A 19,137-nucleotide genomic window follows, 5' to 3' on the forward strand; every position below is an offset into this window, starting at 1 on the left:
TGCCATTGAGATCATTAGACCCAAAAAAACCAATTTGACTGATTTTCAAAATCTATTTAAAAGACCATGGCCACACTGACTTTATTAAGGCTACAATATATAAAGATGGCCTTACATGTAGGCTTGAGTTTGGTTGTAAATCCTTGTTTTAAGATGAGATGATAAACAGAATTAAAAGCTGAATTTTATTTTGAGGTGGTTGCTGCTGCCCTCCTAAATTACCATGAAGCTTGGTTTAAAAGAGCATGCTCTTCACACTTTATCAAATGTAGCTGCTAGGACTGCTAGGTGAAAACACAAGTGACCAAAACTAGAAATATGCCAACCAAAAAGGTGAACTGATAGAAAAGATTTGGATATTGAGCTAGATTTTTCTCCTTTTAATGAATCCCACCTGAATTGCCAAGTTCATATATTACTTTAACCACAGATTGATTATAAAGTGAAAATAGTAACTAAATAAAGAAGAGGATCCCAGGGACAAAGTATAACTAAAAGATAAATAATTTTTTATGTATGAGTGACAAGATAACTTAAAAAAATAGACACATATCTTTCAAATCCTCTAAAAAGTAAAAGCTACCCCCAGAAACAGTGAGTTTATATACAGACCATTAATTTTAGAGATCACTCAAACTCCAGTAAATTTTTTTCTAAGACATTCGTATGCTATTAAACTTTCTGAGACACACAAAAAATCAACATCAACTACTACACAGACCAGTAAACTCTGGATGCTTTACCAAGTCCAAAGGCATGAGTTCATTTCATATATTTACTGAATAACTAGTCATATTGCCAGGTGCCATACTAAGCACTAAGGATCTGAAAAGTGGTATGAGTCACAATTTTTACACATGTATTCACATGCTGTTTTCAAAATTTTCTGATTGAATGTGGAATAAATCTATTGAATTTTAAATGCCCACAAAAATCACCATGTTTCTTTAAGGGAGGTGTGAAGACTGACCTTGAATCACTATAATTTTAAAAATAAGACAAATACACAAAAAGAGTTAATAACCCTTTCAACTACTGTTAAAATGGGCGCTAAGAATGAAGGAACCATAAATTTTTTTCCAAGTTTTTTCCCATTGTGGTAAGAACACTTGAGGAACCTTATTTTAAGTCCAAGTTTTGATACTAACAAGTTTTCAGTCTCTAATTTGTTAAAAAGACACTGCCAACCTGCCCTACCTACACCACAGTGCTGTGTATGTGATAAGTATGAAATAACATATGTTTATCTCATATGTTTTATTTTCAAAAGGCTTTCACAAACGTAAGGAACCATAATCTTCATCAATGATCATAGAAAATCAAGTTAACTATAACGGTAGGTTTCAAACTGCTTCAAAATATGTTTCAGGAAATAAATATTCACAAGGTAACATTGTTAGCCCATGAATTCAAAATAGCCCACACAAGCCATTGATGGTTAAGACTGACATATACAATCCCAAACTGGTTATGAAAACCTACTATACTGGAATACATATTTAATGTAGCCAATGAAAAGTTTTACTTTAAAATAAAGCATTCACAGCACAGCTGATTCTCTTTTGATTAATACAGTATATTCTAAAAACAATGCTACAATTTCAGGACAAAGGCACATTGGCTAATCTAAACTGTTAAAAATTAGTGCTTTACTTGCCCAATATCCACAGACATTTCATTATAAAGCTGTAGTTCTAAAAGCAGTTAGTACTGTCAACTGGCTTTGTTTCAAATTTCATTTTGTACTGGTCCACCAGTAAGAGTCATATTTAGCAGATATAAGAGGAGGCAAAGTAGAAAATCAAAGCGAAATAGTGTACAAATTTTATAATAATAACGACAAAATAACATGAACATTGGACAATTCAACTATAATAATGAAATGAATGAACTCTGTAATAAGATACACAAACTACACATTATTTTTAGTAGCAGAATACTCAAGAAAGTAGAGTAATAGGCAAGAATTAATACTGACATGTAAGCACAACCATCAAGTTGAGCATTCCCCTCCAGGAGAATGATTACTTCACGTTAACCATATTTCTTGATATTATGCTACAACTATCAAAAAGGTAGCTCAGCAGAGGCAATATAAAGACTTCTATGGATTGAGATGGGCTCAGTTTTTAGAACAGTTATGTGAATTCATCATATTAATTTTTTGGCCTTTTGGGTTATCTAAAAAAGTTAGAAAACAGCCTGATAGATTTTTTTGAAAAATTAAATAAGCCTACTCCCCCTAACAAACCAACAACTCCTTCCCCAAACCTTAACCTTATTTCCAGATTTTGAAGCATAAAAGGATAATGCATAACAGCAAGCAAGGAAGATTATAGAAATGTTGCCACATTACACACATTTTATAACAATTTCATTGAAAAGGACCATTGTCATCCACTGTTTCAGTTTGTGATAGGTATTTTTAAAGGTTATTCCACTAGTTTACTAAATTTACTAGGGTGAAGGTATCTACTAAATAAATGAAGTAAAGAATTTTTCTTTGTTTTACTTAGGCATGATGATTTTAAAAGACTCAAACCTTTGCTGAAGACTCCTTGAGTTCGATGAGATTGTCCTGTAGAAAATGAATGGAGATGACAGGTGAGCTGGCATAGTTCTCAGAACCCAGAGGAACTTTGGGAAGTATGGCTGTAACCTGGAAATAAACCAGCTACTTCTTGTGAGGATAAATCTCATGATGTCATTATTATATGAATATCAACAATAAAAAAACAAAAGCAAAACTATGTAATGGAATTGTAATGTTAAAAAAATTATATGTACTCAATGTAACAAAAATTCTCTGATTAGAATTTTAAAAAAAATTAACACTGTATTTAAGCGTTAGGTAATATTAAGAAGCTTAGGAAAGCAAAACATTTTTTCTCCACAAAAAGTTTAAAATAGTGGAGATCACTGTGGAAGAACAACATTGTCATATATTTTCATAGTTTTTTTTAATAGGGAGGCTTCAAATTTACTTTACTTGTGACTCTAACACAAATATACACATATTTTAACCTAGCCAGAAAACTCAGTGGCATTACATAAACAAGATAACAGAAAGTATTCTATAAAAGAGTAATTACTTTTTTGCAAAGTGCCTCTAATGGTGAATCTCATACCTCCCACAAAAAAAAGCACTTAAAAAAAAGAAAGAAAAGGAAATCAATTACAGTATTCCACCACAGTGCTCTTAACGAAGAATTAGTTAACTTACAGGTTTAAAAGTTCAACGTACTGCAAATTCAAAGATTCCATGAAATTAGATGACTTTAGAATTAAAATTAAATATGGAGCAAGGAATGGCTACCCTGAGTCTTCAAGAAGGCTACACCCACGATTTTGTGCTGCAGTTGAATGCCTGGGGTTTCTCTTTGCTGGGTGGTAGGATTGGATGCCACATCTGCTTTTATCGTAACGCAAGGTTCAACTTGTTGGGAACCCAATGGGTATAAACAAACCTCCAAGGGAAGATACAACAGAAGCTGCATGCTCACTGAATATACACAACTACAGGAGAACTGATCACCAAGGAGACTTTAAAATGGAACTCCTTTCAAGACTCCTTCTTAGAAGGCACACATCGGTATGATGCTCATCAAGAAGCATGATGAATTCAGAGGTATCTTGTTTATCCTGTATCATCCAGGAAGTCTTCAGTGCTATATATTCTTCAATATTTATGCTGAAAAATAGGCTTCATTCTGCTGAAAAGATTCATTTGCTTGTAGCTACCATTGCACTCCAAAAAAGACTGCTTAAAGCAGTGAGGCACTTCTGGGTAAAATTTCTCTTGCACTTTGAAATGCTACAAAATTAGTGCTAGGTCCTTGAAGTTGTAATATTTTTATAATAAAAATACTCAATAGGAAAAAATATCAGTCAACCAATATGTAAAAATTTCATTTTCTAAAGCAATATAAAACCTCCAGTGGCTCCAGTGAATACTTGGCACAAGACTTGAAGGAAGTCAGGACACGTATTCCAAACAGGTGAGCCTAACATGGACGCTGCCTTCCTCAGGCTATACTAACCTTTACTGTTGAGGAATGTGATGGAGAAGGGTGGGTATCAATTTTACGACGTTTCTGTTCTGTTGGGACAAAAAGAAATAGTCACGATATGGTATATTTTCACTTTTTCCAAACACTTTTAAAAAATCACCAACTTCTAAGGTTACCAAGTCTTAGCTCTCCCTAGAAAAGTCCCTAGATAACTTGCAAAAACAATAAGACAAAAAGCAACTTTATATTACAACAATCAAAAACAAATACAAAGGAAGACAAACTTGCCCCTTTCAGGCTCTGCAATATCTGATCGGGGAACAGGTGACTTCAAGGACCCAGAAACTGGTGTTTTCTCTCCTCCTTTAACATTTTCCTTTGATTTCATTTCCTTTGCTATATCTCTTTCTCTGGATGGTTCCTTCTCCCTTTCCTTTTCTTGTGTCGACTTTGATTCTACGTTGGGTACAGTGGTCTTGAATTTCTCATCTTTAGCCTTTTCTTCCTTCTTGAATTTTTCTTTCTCTTTGTCAGACTTAGGTGTTCTTTCCTTCGTTTCTCTTGCTTTTTCATCTTTATTTGGTCGTTCTTCCTTCGGTTTTTCTTTACCATCTTTACCAAGTACTCTGGCCTCTGGAGTAGTAGCTGGAGTCTTTTCTTTTTTCTCTTTTTCTTTCTCTTTCCCTTTTTCTTTGTCATTTTCTTTAACAGTTTTGCTGCTTAAGAATAAAAACATCAGATTTTAAGACAAATGGTCATAAAATATATTCAATATATTATAAATCATAAACAGTTTCTTACTGGCTTCAAAATTCCAGAACTAAGAGGAGCCCTTTGAAAACTAAAGGACAACTTTAAGACCAGTAAAAAGGAAGCACTTCCTTATCCAGTAAATAATAACCACATTCACAAAGAGTAGATTATGAAGAGTGATTAGAGTGATATCAGACCTTTTTGTATATGTTCATAACCTTTCGATTACAAAGTAACAACCAAAAACTTTCCCTTAAGCCAACTAAGGGTGTTACTATCAGGAACTGGATTACTTGGCTGGATGGATCACTGGTCTAACTCAGTATAGGCTTTTCTTATATTAATTATCCTTACACAGACTTTCCACAGCAAACACTCAGTACTAAAAAAAATTTTAACTTCACTCCCCTGCATATTCCAACAAAGGAAATAAAGTCAGCCTCAGTATTATAAAAAACATGAGGATGGCAAACACATTATCAAAATAGTGGTATATACAAAATTTCTAAGTCCAAAATAAATGACTTTCATAGTAGTCAACTATCACTCTTTCATTCACGTCTACTGAGGCTAATCACATTAGAAATCAGGATTTTGACATACAGCACAGTGTTCCTACCTGTTAGAGCCACTATTTCCATTGCTTGAATTCCCTTTCGGTGTGGCATTAGAAGCTTTATTAACAGCTTTCACACCACACTGAGATCTCTCCCTTGATTTATCTGAAATAAAGGTAAGGTTTTATTTGACAAGCCCCTAGATATAAATAAACTACAATTTTATAGCAAAATCATTAGAGACAAAAGCAAGAAAAGGCTGATTATGTCTTAAGTTATATACTCCTACTTAGGGAATTAAAAAGGATTACTAATCAAGCATTTTACTTGTCATGTGATACAGAATATTTTAAACACTTTTGAAATAAAATGTATTATTTATAAATTTCTACAAATAAGCATACCAGTCTCCTCAGTACTGCTTTCGTCTGATTTAGATGCACTTCCTATCGATGAAGAAGAAGGCCCACCACCAGGCCCATTTTGTACACTGGCAACTGCATTCCTCGGAGGGGGGTCTTTGTGATGAAACTCATTTTCAGGTATCATGTATGACTTTCTACTTTTCAACTGCCCAGAGTAGCTGAAAGTCGCACAAAGTGTTTAAATATACAAATACAAATCAAAAAGCACAAACATGGGGTTTAAAAGAATAAAATTAGCAAGTTATTCACTCTGCTACTTGGTTTCAGAGAATGAAAAGTATTAATTTTCAGAAAATTCCTGAAGGTCTTTACTAAGAGCCCTAGATCATTTCTTAAAAACGAAAATTTCAATGTATACTAATCCTTCAACTAAAGTGCCTTTTTTTCACTACTGAAGATCTGCTAACTGATGATAAAATTACATTTCCTCCAAATCTAGACATATTATATGACTTTTGTAACTATCATCCAGTATAGACCGGAAGCTGATAATCAGAAGTGACAACTCTCACCAGCCTGTGGGAACATGATCGCATAATCTCCCATAATCTCCTGAAGTAAAGCAGAAGATAAACTTCAACACTGTAAAACATTTTAAAGTCTTCAGAATCCTTCTGTAATCTAGTCTCATAAATCACATTAAAGTATAATTTGTGTTACCCCATAGCCAATGCATATAGATCTGGCCTCTTCTCTTTTTCCTCTTGGCAGATTTTATGCACTCTTCTTTCCAAAGCCTGACCAAGATTCAAAACTTTTGGGTACCAAGGAAGTATTTTTGTTAGCACAATCAAGATATTCCTGATGTGAGTATATTCGCCTGTTTCAAGGCAATGTACCGATGCCTACAACAAACATTTTAAGATCTGTTACTATAAAAGGATAATTATGAAGAGAAAAAAACACCTTTAAGAAATACAATTTTTTTCTTACCTTGGTTAGTTTGTAATGCCATTTATGTACAACATGTCGAAAATTTTCATAATCTAACTGATCAGCTTTATTTCCACCATCAAATCCAGTTGCCCGTAATATAGTAAGAAATCCTGGATAATTCCCACATTCCTACAGGGGGAAAAAAAAAAAGTCTGTCACTTTTAAAGAAAAATTCTGTCCTCCAAAATAGCAAAAGCTGAAACCTAAGTAGACTACATTAATGATTCCATGTGAAAACATGTATATTTGAATGATAGGTAGTTTTCACAGAAATATTCAGCTTACTCGATGGTATTAATTTGGAATGTCAGTTTGAGACAGGATTTTAAAAAAAATAGAGCATTTTAAAAATAACGAATGAATTATGCTTAAATTTTAAACACTGTTTTATAATTGAGCCTTAAACTCAGCTTCCCTTTTAAAACTGAACAACCCAAAGATTACTGGAAGTGGTCATTGTATAGATGGGTAAAATATAAGACTATTTGTTAGTCATACCTTTTCATATGTGGCTCTATCACTGTGCCACCTGGTCACAGTCTCTAACATGCAGCATAGGAATCTCCCATATCGACTAGCTTCATTTTCAGTACAGCTTGCAACTGTGTAAATTATATCAGAGAAAACCTACAGAAAACAATGTGTGAAAAATAAAAACAAATCAAGGTCAAAATTAGTTCAAAATATTAAAAGATTATGCAACAGCAAATCATAATAAACAGGTAAGTTTAGTCAAAGCACATCTTCCCCTTTTATATTCACAATTCCAGAGACCTTTAAAATGTTTGGCTTTTGTGAGGAAATAGTACATTCATAAAGCAACAATAACAAAAAAAAAGCACTTTTATAAAAAAAAAGAAAGCTCATCTACAATGACAGAAGAAAAAACTATCATGATTATTACATTATAACTTCTTTTAAGAAAGACTTAGCCATAAATATTACTGGGGTTAAGGTGATAGTAAGCAGAGGCGAAGATGACAGAAACTAGAAATAGGCAGCTGACAGGCTGTAACATATATGACACTTTTAAACCACAAATGCAGTAATTTATTATTAAGAAAAAAAGCCAGATATAAAAATCTGTGAATGTGGCCATCTTGAAAAGCATCCCTGCTTTTATATATGTGCAAAAGTGTTAAGGGTTTTTCGTTGTTTTTTTGAGGGGGTGAAAGTTAAGAATGGAAAAGAGAGTTCTGCCTATTATGACAAACATATAAACCAGAATGCTGAGTTAACAGATTAACTAGGGGTGCTTATTATGTATCAGGCACTATTCAAAGTGCTTTTATGTGTATTGACTCATGTAATCCTCACAACAATCTTATGAAGCAGATACTATTATCCCATTTTACAGATAGAAAACTGAGGCACAGAGAGGTTAAAAAAAACTTGCCAAAGATCATATAGCTAGAAAGTAGCAGAGTTAGGATTCAAGTTCAGGCACTTGGCTCTCGAGTTCATGCTTTTAACCACACACACAATAATACCTCTATAGACTAAAATCTTTAGCTATCTTTGTGTGAGACTTTGTTTTTAAAGGTTGCAAAAAAAAGAACTTACTCGATCATAGCAAAGAAGTGTGGAAAAATTTGGAGTTTTCTGTTGATGTACCAATTCAACAAAACGAGCACAGTAAACAGCATCAATTGCTGAAAAAATACATCGAGGAAATATACACAGCTGTAGAAATTTTGTGATGGTCTCATTTTTGGTAGATTCTAAAAATAAGGGAAGAATATATTAAGTGGTAAACTTCTTCCTCAAGTGCCTCAAGGTCACTAAACATGACAACATAAACTTTAGTGTAGAGAATGCTATAAAACCAAACTATTTATAGTTTGTAACCAAAAGGTCATGCCTGGGATAAGACTTTCATTTTCACTCTGTGGACATTTTTCTACCTATAATTTCTCCAGAAATATGATTTTATAATGATAAGCTGCCAATATTGTAGTTAAAGTTAATTTTACCAGCAAATTAAATCAGTTCCTTCAGTGAACTTGTGAAGTCAACTCTGCATTAATGAATAGAATGGGATAGTAAACACTGAATTGAAATACAAACACAATACACTTCAACACCTCCAAAGTTACAAAGGTTTGCTTCTGTAATGTAGCAGTAGCAAGAATTTAACAATTTCAGCAACATACTTGCTAAAAGCCAGTTGTCCTTTTCCAGTTTCAGTCTCTGTAGAACTCGCTGTACATGTTCCATCTGTTTCTTTTCTTCTTCAAGAAGTTTGTCCTGAAGGGCAGTACATCGCTCCTTCTCTTTTTTCTTTTTATTTGGAGGCTACAAAGTATAAGTTAGATACTTTTCTAACTACAGGCACATTACTTCCTCTTCTTTTAATTAAAAAATTCAGAGATAGATGCTGGTATTTTATACTAACTAATTCAACAGGGATGTTCAGGAGTCCACACGGATGTGCTTTCACCTCCATTCAACAAATCCAAGACAAAATCAGTCTTTGTACACTATCAAAACATGCTACCTTCTCAACACTGGTACTTTTAGTCTGAGGCATGGAGTCATCTTTGATCCTTCCTTCTCCATTCCAATATTCCAATTGCTTGCTAATCTTTTGCATTCCCACTACTTCCACCATAGCCTATGCTCTCAGTACTTCATAATGAATTACCCAAAAAGCCACCTAGCTGGTCTCCAGCCTAATGCCAGTCTCTTCTTCGTATCCCTCATACCACTGTCACAAATAATCTTTCTAAAGTACCATTTTTTTTACCATTATCACTTCCCTGTTCAAGAATCTAAAATAGCTGTCAATTTTATCAAGCTTTCTTTTCTAACTTTAACCACTCTACATCATCTGACCACATTTTAACCATTCAAATTTATCATTAAGCCCATTGAGTAAAGTAAAAGTGGTCTCTTTAGACTACTTCATACCTTTGGGAAAGCTCTAGAGTGGCCAATTTGCCACCACATTTCCACAATCTACCCAGTTCAAGACTCACCTCTTTAATAAAGCTTTCCCCTAAAGAATTCTCATTCTGCAAACATCTATTGCCCTTGCAATTGGAGTTACATGGATCATTTTAAGTTGCTAACATAGCCTTCAGTAGAAAAGCAAACACAAATATCTTTTGATTGATCATAACCTCCATGCCCTCACCATGCCCTTGCCCTCACCAATTGAGAGCTCACCTCTAATCCCACTCAAAAAATATTGCATAAGAAGATAGGAACCTGAGCTAGCACAATTCCAAAGTATGGCTAATGTTGAGTTAAGACCATGAAGTTACTGTATTTGTGCTACTAGAACAAAAACCTACCATTTCCTGATTGTCATCAATTGCTTTCATCTGGACTTTAAGTTTATTGACTTCCCGTTCATAGCTGGTATGTGGAACTGCAAGGTCATACATTGTCAACGACCAGAATGTAGCATAGAATTGAGGGCTGATGTCATCCCAGACCTTGGAAACATGTAAGGAAACCACTGCTTCATGGACAGGAGCCATCACCATTTCACATGATGTAATGTACTTATGAACTTTATGTTGCTGTTTACTTCCCTTCTCTGATTTTTTAAGTTCATCATACTTTGACTGGAGATAAAAAGTAAAAACACACACATACAACATAATTCATAGCACTGATTTTCATAATGTAAAAACATAGGTTCCCTTTTCAAGAATCAAAAGATGAGCAAACAAAACTGTTGTAGGGATTCTAATTTCTTACCAAGAACATTTCTTTTAAGATGAATCATCCCTGGAAGCTGTTTCAATATAGTCCTGTGTGCTCACTAGGTAAGAGCTTTTCAGAATATTTTTATTGCATCTGACCTGTTGAGTAACTGAAGAGACTATGTGGGGCCCCTGTCCTTTTCCCCCTCTCAAGGATTGAACATGTAGGGTTTCCACCCCCGCTTTTGAGAGGAACTAACTTTTGAGAGGAACTCCTGCTTTTTAAAGGAACCAAGCAGGAGTTCCCATCGTGGCTCAGTGGTTAACGAATCTGACTAGGAACCATGAGGTTACAGGTTTGATCCCTGGCCTTGCTCAGTGGGTTAAGGATCCGGTGCTGCTCTGAGCTTTGGTGTAGGTTGCAGACATGGCTCAGATCCCACGTTGCTGTGGCTCTAGTATAGGCCAGAGGCTATGGCCCTGATTCGACCCCTAGCCTGGGAACCTCCATATGCCGTGAGAGCAGCCCAAGAAATGGCAAAAAGATAAAATAAATAAATAAATAAATAAATAAATAAATAAATAAAAGAACCAAGCAGAGGGTCTTAACACTAGTAAAGAGGCAGAATGGAACTAGTAACAGCCAAGACAGAATGTTTTATCACTGCATGTAGCCCTTATCAGCTGTTACAATTTGTCAATTAAGAAGCTGGATCAGGGAGTTCCCACTGCAGATCACCAGGTTAAGAACCTGACTAGTATCCATGAGAACGTGGGTTTGATCTCTGGCCTTGCTCAGTGGGTTAAGGATCCGGCATTGCCGTGGCTGTGGCTTAGGCTGCAGCTCCGATTTGACCCCTAGCCTGGGAACTCCCATATGCCACTGGAGCAGCCCTAAAAAGCAAAAAAATAATAAAAAGCTGGATCAGGAGTTCCCTGGTGGTCTAGCAGTTAAAGGATTTGGTGTTGACACTGCTGTGTCTCAGGTTCAATCCCTGGCCCAGGAACTTCCACATGCCACAAGCACACCCCCAAAAAATGATGGATCGACACGAAGAAAGGTTATCAGAACATTACCATAAGACCGCTAAGTAGGGTGACCAACTGTCTAGGTTTGCCAGTGATTGAGAGGTTTCTCAGGATGCAAGACTGTAATGCTAAAACTGGAAAATAACCAGGCAAACCAGGACAAACTGGTCACTCTACTGCTAAGCTAAATAAGATTTTCTATAAATGGCTATGGTATACTGGAATTTAAAGCATATGGCAAGTGACTTACTACAGCTTTTTTTTTTTTCCTGATTGGTTTATCCTAATTTGGGGGAAGAGTCAGAGGAAGGCCATAACTAATTGTATGAGAAAAAGAAAATGTTAGTACAATGGGAGGGTCTACGTATTAGTTCACAGAATATATGCCAAATGTAAAAAAGAAAGTAATACAACGTGGAGTGAGTTGTTACTATTGTCTCACATTCTTCAGTCTCTTTAAGATGAAAGAGCTGGAGTTCCCGTCGTGGCGCAGTGGTTAACGAATCCGACTAGGAACCATGAGGTTGCGGGTTCGGTCCCTGCCCTTGCTCAGTGGGTTAACGATCCGGCGTTGCCGTGAGCTGTGGTGTAGGTTGCAGACGCGGCTCGGATCCCAAGTTGCTGTGGCTCTGGCGTAGGCTGGTGGCTACAGCTCCAATTCAACCCCTAGCCTGGGAACCTCCATATGCCGTGGGAGCGGCCCAAGAAATAGCAACAACAACAACAACAACAAAAAGACAAAAGACAAAAAAAAAAAAAAAAAAAAAAAAGATGAAAGAGCTGTCACCCAGAAAACCATCTGGGTTAGGCATCATCCCTGAAGATGAACCTAAAAGGAAATCTAAAACTAGCTTCTTCTATATGTTAGAAAAGCACTTAAATCATTCAGTCTGTGCTAAACATGGAACTCAGAACTAGAAGGTCAGAAGTCAAAGGTTCTGCTTCCACTTCTGCATCATGATAGGCAAAGAGTCTTGGCTCCTTACAGCCCAGCTGCCGTCCCTCCTGATGCCGCCATACCCCAGGCTCAGTGGATTGAAGGTATAACAAGTACTCTTTGTTCCACAGGGTACCCCAAGCAGGCTTTGAGAATCATGTAATTAATTTATGAGTGGGAAAATTTATGTCCTATTATTCCCATGTTAGAGAGCATGCTGATAACTACTGAAGCCACACAGGTGACAAAGCTATAAAGACTATTACTTATGACAGAGACAGAATAGGAGCTGGGATAAGAAAGACTTTTAAATTTTTGAGGGCGGGCCCTACTGACGGCAACTAATATGAATCTATGTATGCAGAGTAACATCTGTTGAACTTCTAACAAAATGTAGAATAAAACAGTGCTCAAATTACCTGCATAAGATAGCTTATTTACCTAATTTGGGCAATATTTAGAATATGAACTGGGAGAAAAGCCGCTCTTTCAAACCAGTGTTGCAAGGTAGGTATCAACAATTAAAAGTGAAAATTAGGTTACAGGAATGAGAGTGTTTGTTACATGATAGCCCTCTCCCCAATCCTTTGGTTCCGAATCTGTGACTTCTATTGCTAGGTACCCCCTAGCTCCTATCTAGTTGGGAAAAAAATAAGCTTGATCAGAAAAGATAGCTATACTTCATGAATATTTCCTTGTCTAAAGTCTGTTTAACCACTCTTTAAGCTCACATCTTCAGTAAAATGGAGAAGTGTAACAGCTCCACATCTTAAGTCACCTAGGAAACTAGACCTATGTGACAGAGCTGATATCCACTGCTACTGCTGTACTTCTAATTGCTGTTCAAAAGTTCCTGTTGGCCTAATAATCTGAGCAGTGTTTGGATGGCTAAATTATTCCCATGAAAGCCTGCCAGTAGTCAATTTATGGAAGGAAACCAGCAGCCCACTAATACTCATACTATCTCATCAAAAGTTTTCACCCAAGAGGCAAAAGCAAAGATCCCTAGGGAAGCTTGGATGCTCAATCCAATGTAACCAAGGTTCCCAAGGAACTCCCTTTCCAGAGGGTGGCATGTGACCTATCTCTGACTTGTTTGTATAGCCACCTCTGTACAGTTCTGTTTTCTTCTTCAACCTGAGAGAGAAATTTGTTTGTTCAGATATTTGTCTCTCTTAAATGACAAAAGACACAATATTTTACACAGGCTACAGAAAAGGTAGCTTGGTATGAATGACCTGGTTGATTTTCTGATCTAGAAATCTTGAGCAACCAGGTGTTCCTGTTTGCTAGGGTTCAACATCACTAATTTGTGTTTACTTCTCAGTATAGCACAGGGCAGGTCAGAATTTCTTAGATGAAGCAATTCTCCCGCCTCAATCCTTGAAGAAATCAGGTCCCCTGCTGTATAGCTGACACTAATCTACTGTGGGGTGGGGCAACAACACAAGACATAACTATACAAAGAGAGCATAACAATTTTTTTTGGATTGAGAGAGTCTAAAGGAGTAGGACCCAATCCTACTCCCTTATTCCCTTTTTCCCTCTAGAGAGTATAGCACAGTATTATAAGTGATAACTGAATCAATTAATATGGTTAGTTGTTAGAGGCAAATGTGAGACTATAGCAGTTGATATATAAATGCTAAAAGCTGATGGCTGATTAAATGGTCAATTAGACTCCAAATTTCTCAGCACCCTTTTCCATACCTCTACAGCACAGCCTTGTATATTCCTACTGGGAATAAAGAAGGGATCCTAGTTTAGGAGAAATGACAAAGATCTTCCCCAAAATATGAAGTAAAAGCCCTGCACAATACAGACTGAAAAATAACAACAGGGCCAGAATCCAAGGCTACAAAAAAAATGAAGAACATGCTGGGGCTCCAGTAAGAGTGGAGAAGTACCACAACTTTCCAAATAGAGGACTGACAATGGCCCTGAGGGAAAAGGAAAAGTAATTCCTATTAGAGGTAAGAGCTTTGGAATTCCTGTTGTGGCACAGCGGAAACAAATCCAACTAGTACCCACGAAGATTTCAGTTCCATCCCTGGCCTTGCTCAGTGGGTCGAAGATCCGGAGTTGCCATGAGCTGTGGTGTAGGTCACAGACGCAGCTCAGATCCTGCATTGCTGTGGCGTACACCAGCAGCTGTAGCTCCAATCCAACCCCTAGCCTGAGAATTTCATACACCACACATGCAGCCCTAAAAAGCAAAAAAAGAGGTAAGAGCTTTGAAAGGACAGAACCCAAGTGGCAGGTAAAGAAGAGAAGGGAGGGCTGTCTCCTCTTTCCCCACATTCTTACTTAAATGTCAGTAGTCATTAATGGGATACTATTGCTTGGGAGGATTTTCAATTTGCTTTTTGTTGTTTGTTTTCAGTTGTATAATTTAGGTGGAGAGAAATAAAACAAGAACCATGAATATACCTTTCCTAGAAGTTACACAACAGAGAGTGCAAGGGTTTCCAAAATGTTTAGGGATCATTAGGTCTGTCAATTTGTCTTTAATTCTTTCAAGGCAGTATGCGTGATAGCAAGTCAACTATCTGACAAGGATACTGTCACTGAGGAAACAGGATTCTCTGTATTCAGAGAAACAGGAGTGTTTCTCAGAATGATGTACTATATTTGCCTACATCAGAATCATCTAGTGCTTCTTAATAAATAAACAAATAAAAATCCCCAGGTATCATTCAAGTTACTAAATTAGAATTTGTAGATATCAGGTTGAGTTTCCAAGATGCTTCAATGGTGATTATTCTCTAATTCCCTGGTGATCTACACTAATGTTTGAGAATTACAGTTCTAGAGGACCCATAAGACATCAACTTGGACAATCGGTGTAGTAACCGTAAAATTATAGAACTAGTAAAACTTGCTTTTTAAAGGGGTATTTTCATTGTCCACTGCTCACAGCTAAGTATTAACACAAGAGTAACTCTAAGAGACATAATCTATATTAATGTCAACTTAAAATGCATTTACAAATAAAAAAGTAACAGGCAATGTGGAATCATCCTTGAATGGCAGCAAAGATACTTATACTTACCGAAATATGGTGTGCATACATTGGTCTAGACAGGAAAAATGCTGCATCATGGGGTGTGTGAAATTCATTACAGAGCACATCAATTGAAGGCACTCGCTTTATATAATCTTCTGTGCTTAGATTAGATGCTAAAAACCCACCAAATTGTACCAGGGTATCATGACACTAAATTTTAAAAATAAGACAAAAAACACATTTTACAGAACCAACATAACATTTTCTAAAATAACTAAGATATGTTATTTTAACAATATTTTGTTTAACCAATAAGAATTCAAATTTTACTACTTGAAAGAACTTTGGAGACAATCTACAAACTTAATCATATAACCATATTACAAAAAAGACCCCCAAGTCCTAAAGAGTTGACTAACCTAAGACTTTAATAGTCAATCAAAGTCTCAAGTTCCAGGCTATTATTGTTGATCACTTTTAGCAGTAGAATATATTTATCTATCACATAGAACAGCTTTATGTACATACAAGCCAATTCTCTGGCCCTTAAAAGATGAAAACTTTGTAAGATATACATGATTTTTTTATTTTTTTGTAATATAGTGAGTGATGGTTAAACACATTTTTTTAGGCTAATCATAGGTTTTGGTGCTTAATATTTAAAATACATTTTAAAATATGCTTTATAAAGTTCTTATCTACCTTGTAATTGAAATTCCAAATTTTCAGAGATCAAAAAATATATGAAAGCAAACAACTTGAAGTTCTCTACTTAACTGAATACCTTCTACATATTCCTACATTCCTATAGCCATTTCTTAAATATCATAATTCATTAATTCCCACAGAAATAGTCCCTATTTCCAGAATGTCTATTTTATATATATGATATAGATGTATACACACATATATATGATGTGCAAAGCAACATTTTTCAGATTATATCACATTCTATATTTTCAATTATCATAATTAAAAAAATCCACAGGGAGTTCCCCAGTATCTCAGTGGGTTAAAGATCTGGCGTTGTCACTGTTGTGCCTTGGGTTCGATCCCTATCCCAGGAACTTCCACACACTGTGGGCGCAGCCAAAAAAAAAAATCCACAGAAACATAAGGTGGCTTTAACTTGCCTGATCATAGAGTTTTCCCACAAGTTTCAAATGTTTCTCTCCACCTTCCTGAAAGATTACCCCATTCCTCTGCTGAGCCATAAGCAAACAGAGAGGAAGAGCAAGATCATGGTCTAATAGTGCATCCTTTAATCTCTGGGAAGATTTTTTAGTGTTTCTTATCTGGCCAAAATAACCACCCTGCAAAAAGAGAAGACATAAATTTACCAGTGTCCCAGTACATAATGCATGCTATCTGATCTGAAAAAAAAAAAAAAGAAAAGAAAACATTCAGATACAATCCTGAAGATAAAAAAAACTCAGACACTCTATATTCCTTACCTCTTTTTCAAATTCATTTTACTGCCACTTACTTTAGTCACTGAATTAAAGATAACTGTCAAGTGTCTTTAAACTTTTATGTATTTTCCATTTTCTACCGTGCAGCCCTTTTTTAGTTAATGTGGAGCAGATTTAACAGAGATTTATGCCAGTTAAGAGTTCTGAGGATCACAGAAGATTTGATATTTATTTCCCTTACAGAGTCTTACTCTCTTTCATACTTTCAGTTTTTTTTAAAGCTTAAATTAGTATATCACAATTTTTTAAAGGGAGGTGGGGGCGATTGTAAGAGGAGGGCATGTATGGCTTTGACATTTAGCTTTATGTACTTATGTGCTGTTTAAATTCTTTATTATGAGCATGCATACATTTTGAATTTTAAGTCAATGAACAAAAGTAGCAACTCTCACCTCAGCTTTTAGTTGCTCTCCACCAGTCATGGCCTCTAGCTGCTCCATTGTCATTTCTTCCGTAATTTCTATTCCTGCCATTTTTTGTACCACTTCTTTCAATATAAGCAGGTCAAAACTATTTAGGAAAAATAAGAAACAGTCTATAGTTGAAATCTCAAACATAAAAGTAAAAATGAATTGTAATTAATATACTCAGAATCTCTAAATTATTTGTATATATAATTATTGGGGAGAAATATCTGAAGTAATTTTTAAGGAAAAACTGCATTCCTAGAACTATACTGAAAAGTATTTGGGGGATGTAATATGTTTAAATTTTAACTTAGAAATAATTTCAAACTTACAGATAGGCTACAAAGATAAAAACAGTATAAAGCACTCTCATATAGCCTTTACCTCTACTTCACCTATTAACATTTTTACTCCTGTTCAATATATCATTTGTTTTCTCTCTCTCCCTATCTTCATACACATACACACACACGATTTTTTGAACTATTTGAGAGTAACTTATCTAGTGAGGAACATCATTTTAGAGGTACCTAAAATTCCTAATGTATTACCTAATAATATAGCTATTCTCTTACATAACCACAGCATAGTTACCAATGTTAGGAAATACTGATACAATGCGTTTTTACTGATCTACAGGTCATACTTCATTTTTATCAGTCAACCCAATGTCTTTCATGGCATTTTTTTCTCCTTCAGTACATGATGGGGTGTGCGTGTGTGTATTTGTTTGTGCCCATGGCATGTGGAAGTTCTTGGGCCATGGATTGAACCCACGCCACTGCAGTGACAATGCCAGATCCTTAACCCACTGCACCACAAGCGAACTCCAATATATTTTTGATGATATAGAATCATCTCTCTAAACAATCACACATACTTGGAAGGAATGAAGGAAAAAGGAAAAAAGGAACACAAGTTTCAAGTTGTGGTATTTGAGCCTGACAGTTTAATGGCCTGCCTTAAGCATATTTATTACTATGCTACCAGTTATGTATTTGAATTATCAATGTTTAGGACTGTCAATGGAAATAAACTTCCAAGATCTTCCTTAATTAGTTAAGTAATAAAGGTAAAGTGAAAACATTCTTTCCTACAAAACAAGTTACAGATGTTTTCCCAAAGGTAAAGCTAAGTATACCCAAAGCACAAGTTAGTGGACAAAGGAACAGTTTTATAAGGTTCTCGTTAAATGTTTACTCTCTCAACTTGCCTTGCTTCCCTAAACATAGTTTTTGAAAACAGGGCCCTCAGGCAAATTAGTATGCAACAAGTGCCAATGAAATAAATGTAATAAAATTCATTGAATAATTAAAAAAAGAAATAATAAAAAAAGATTTTAAAAAAAGTGCCAGTGAAAGATTTTGTTTTTCCTTTAAACTATCTTTTAATTAGATGATCACAAAAACTTTATCACAATACAGAAAACTGAGCTAGAGATGTGAAAATAATGCGATGTTTTCTCAGCCTATACAGACACAGAAGAGTAAAATGTATGGGAATGGCCAATATGAGTATAAACAAGTAATATATGCTAATAGAAGTCTTACATTTTTATTAAAGTACAGTTGATTTACAATGTTGTGCCAATTTCTGCTGTACAGCAAAGTGATCCAGTCATACATAAAATCTTGAACCTAATTATTATTTTTGTAAAGTTTTTCCTAAACCAAAATAATCTGTCAAGAATTACTTGGGTATGGAGTTTCTGTCATGGCCCAGTGGTAACAAACCCGACTAGTATCCATGAGGATGCAGGTTTGATCCCTGGCCCCACTCAGTGGATTAAGGACCTGGCACTGCCATGAGCTATGGTACAGGTCACAGACATAGCTCAGATCTGGTGTTGCTGTGGCTGTGGCACAGGCCAGCAGCTGTAGCTCCGATTCTACCCCTAGCCTGGGAACTTCCATGTACCTCGGATGCGGTCCTAAAAAAGACCAAAAAATAT

General features: G+C 35.8%; 1 protein-coding gene across 42 annotated transcripts in view; it reads right to left on the reverse strand.

Moving 5' to 3' along the window:
• Positions 1–19,137, reverse strand: part of THOC2 (THO complex subunit 2) — a 113,373-nt gene that overhangs the window by 14,797 nt on the left and 79,439 nt on the right. For 6 of the 42 annotated variants that reach the window (XR_001302710.3, XM_085008929.1, XM_021080470.2 and 3 more), the window contains exons 20-33: positions 17,172–17,289; positions 16,441–16,620; positions 15,353–15,517; positions 9,978–10,253; positions 8,835–8,976; positions 8,245–8,402; positions 7,180–7,308; positions 6,679–6,810; positions 6,406–6,590; positions 5,725–5,903; positions 5,383–5,485; positions 4,299–4,726; positions 4,041–4,099; positions 2,543–2,578 (exon numbers count right to left, since the gene is read on the reverse strand). Coding sequence is in view for 25 of the 42 variants with exons in the window: in XM_085008929.1 (XP_084865055.1) it covers positions 2,543–2,578; positions 4,041–4,099; positions 4,299–4,726; positions 5,383–5,485; positions 5,725–5,903; positions 6,406–6,590; positions 6,679–6,810; positions 7,180–7,308; positions 8,245–8,402; positions 8,835–8,976; positions 9,978–10,253; positions 15,353–15,517; positions 16,441–16,620; positions 17,172–17,289 (2,290 nt within the window). In the remaining 17 variants the exon portion in view is untranslated. Of the gene's footprint in view, positions 1–2,542; positions 2,675–3,223; positions 4,100–4,298; positions 4,730–5,382; positions 5,486–5,724; positions 5,904–6,405; positions 6,591–6,678; positions 6,811–7,179; positions 7,309–8,244; positions 8,403–8,834; positions 8,977–9,977; positions 10,254–15,352; positions 15,518–16,440; positions 16,621–17,171; positions 17,290–19,137 lie in introns of all 42 variants that reach the window. The other 36 variants (XR_014835898.1, XM_085008925.1, XM_085008918.1 and 33 more) reach the window with 14 other exon arrangements.

Source organism: Sus scrofa, chromosome X (genome assembly GCF_054392235.1).
Source record: "Sus scrofa isolate SSC_HxYL_T2T_F1_AM1 chromosome X, Sscrofa_HxYL_maternal_Yorkshire_Landrace_v2.0, whole genome shotgun sequence".
NCBI classification, from domain to species: domain Eukaryota; kingdom Metazoa; phylum Chordata; class Mammalia; order Artiodactyla; family Suidae; genus Sus; species Sus scrofa.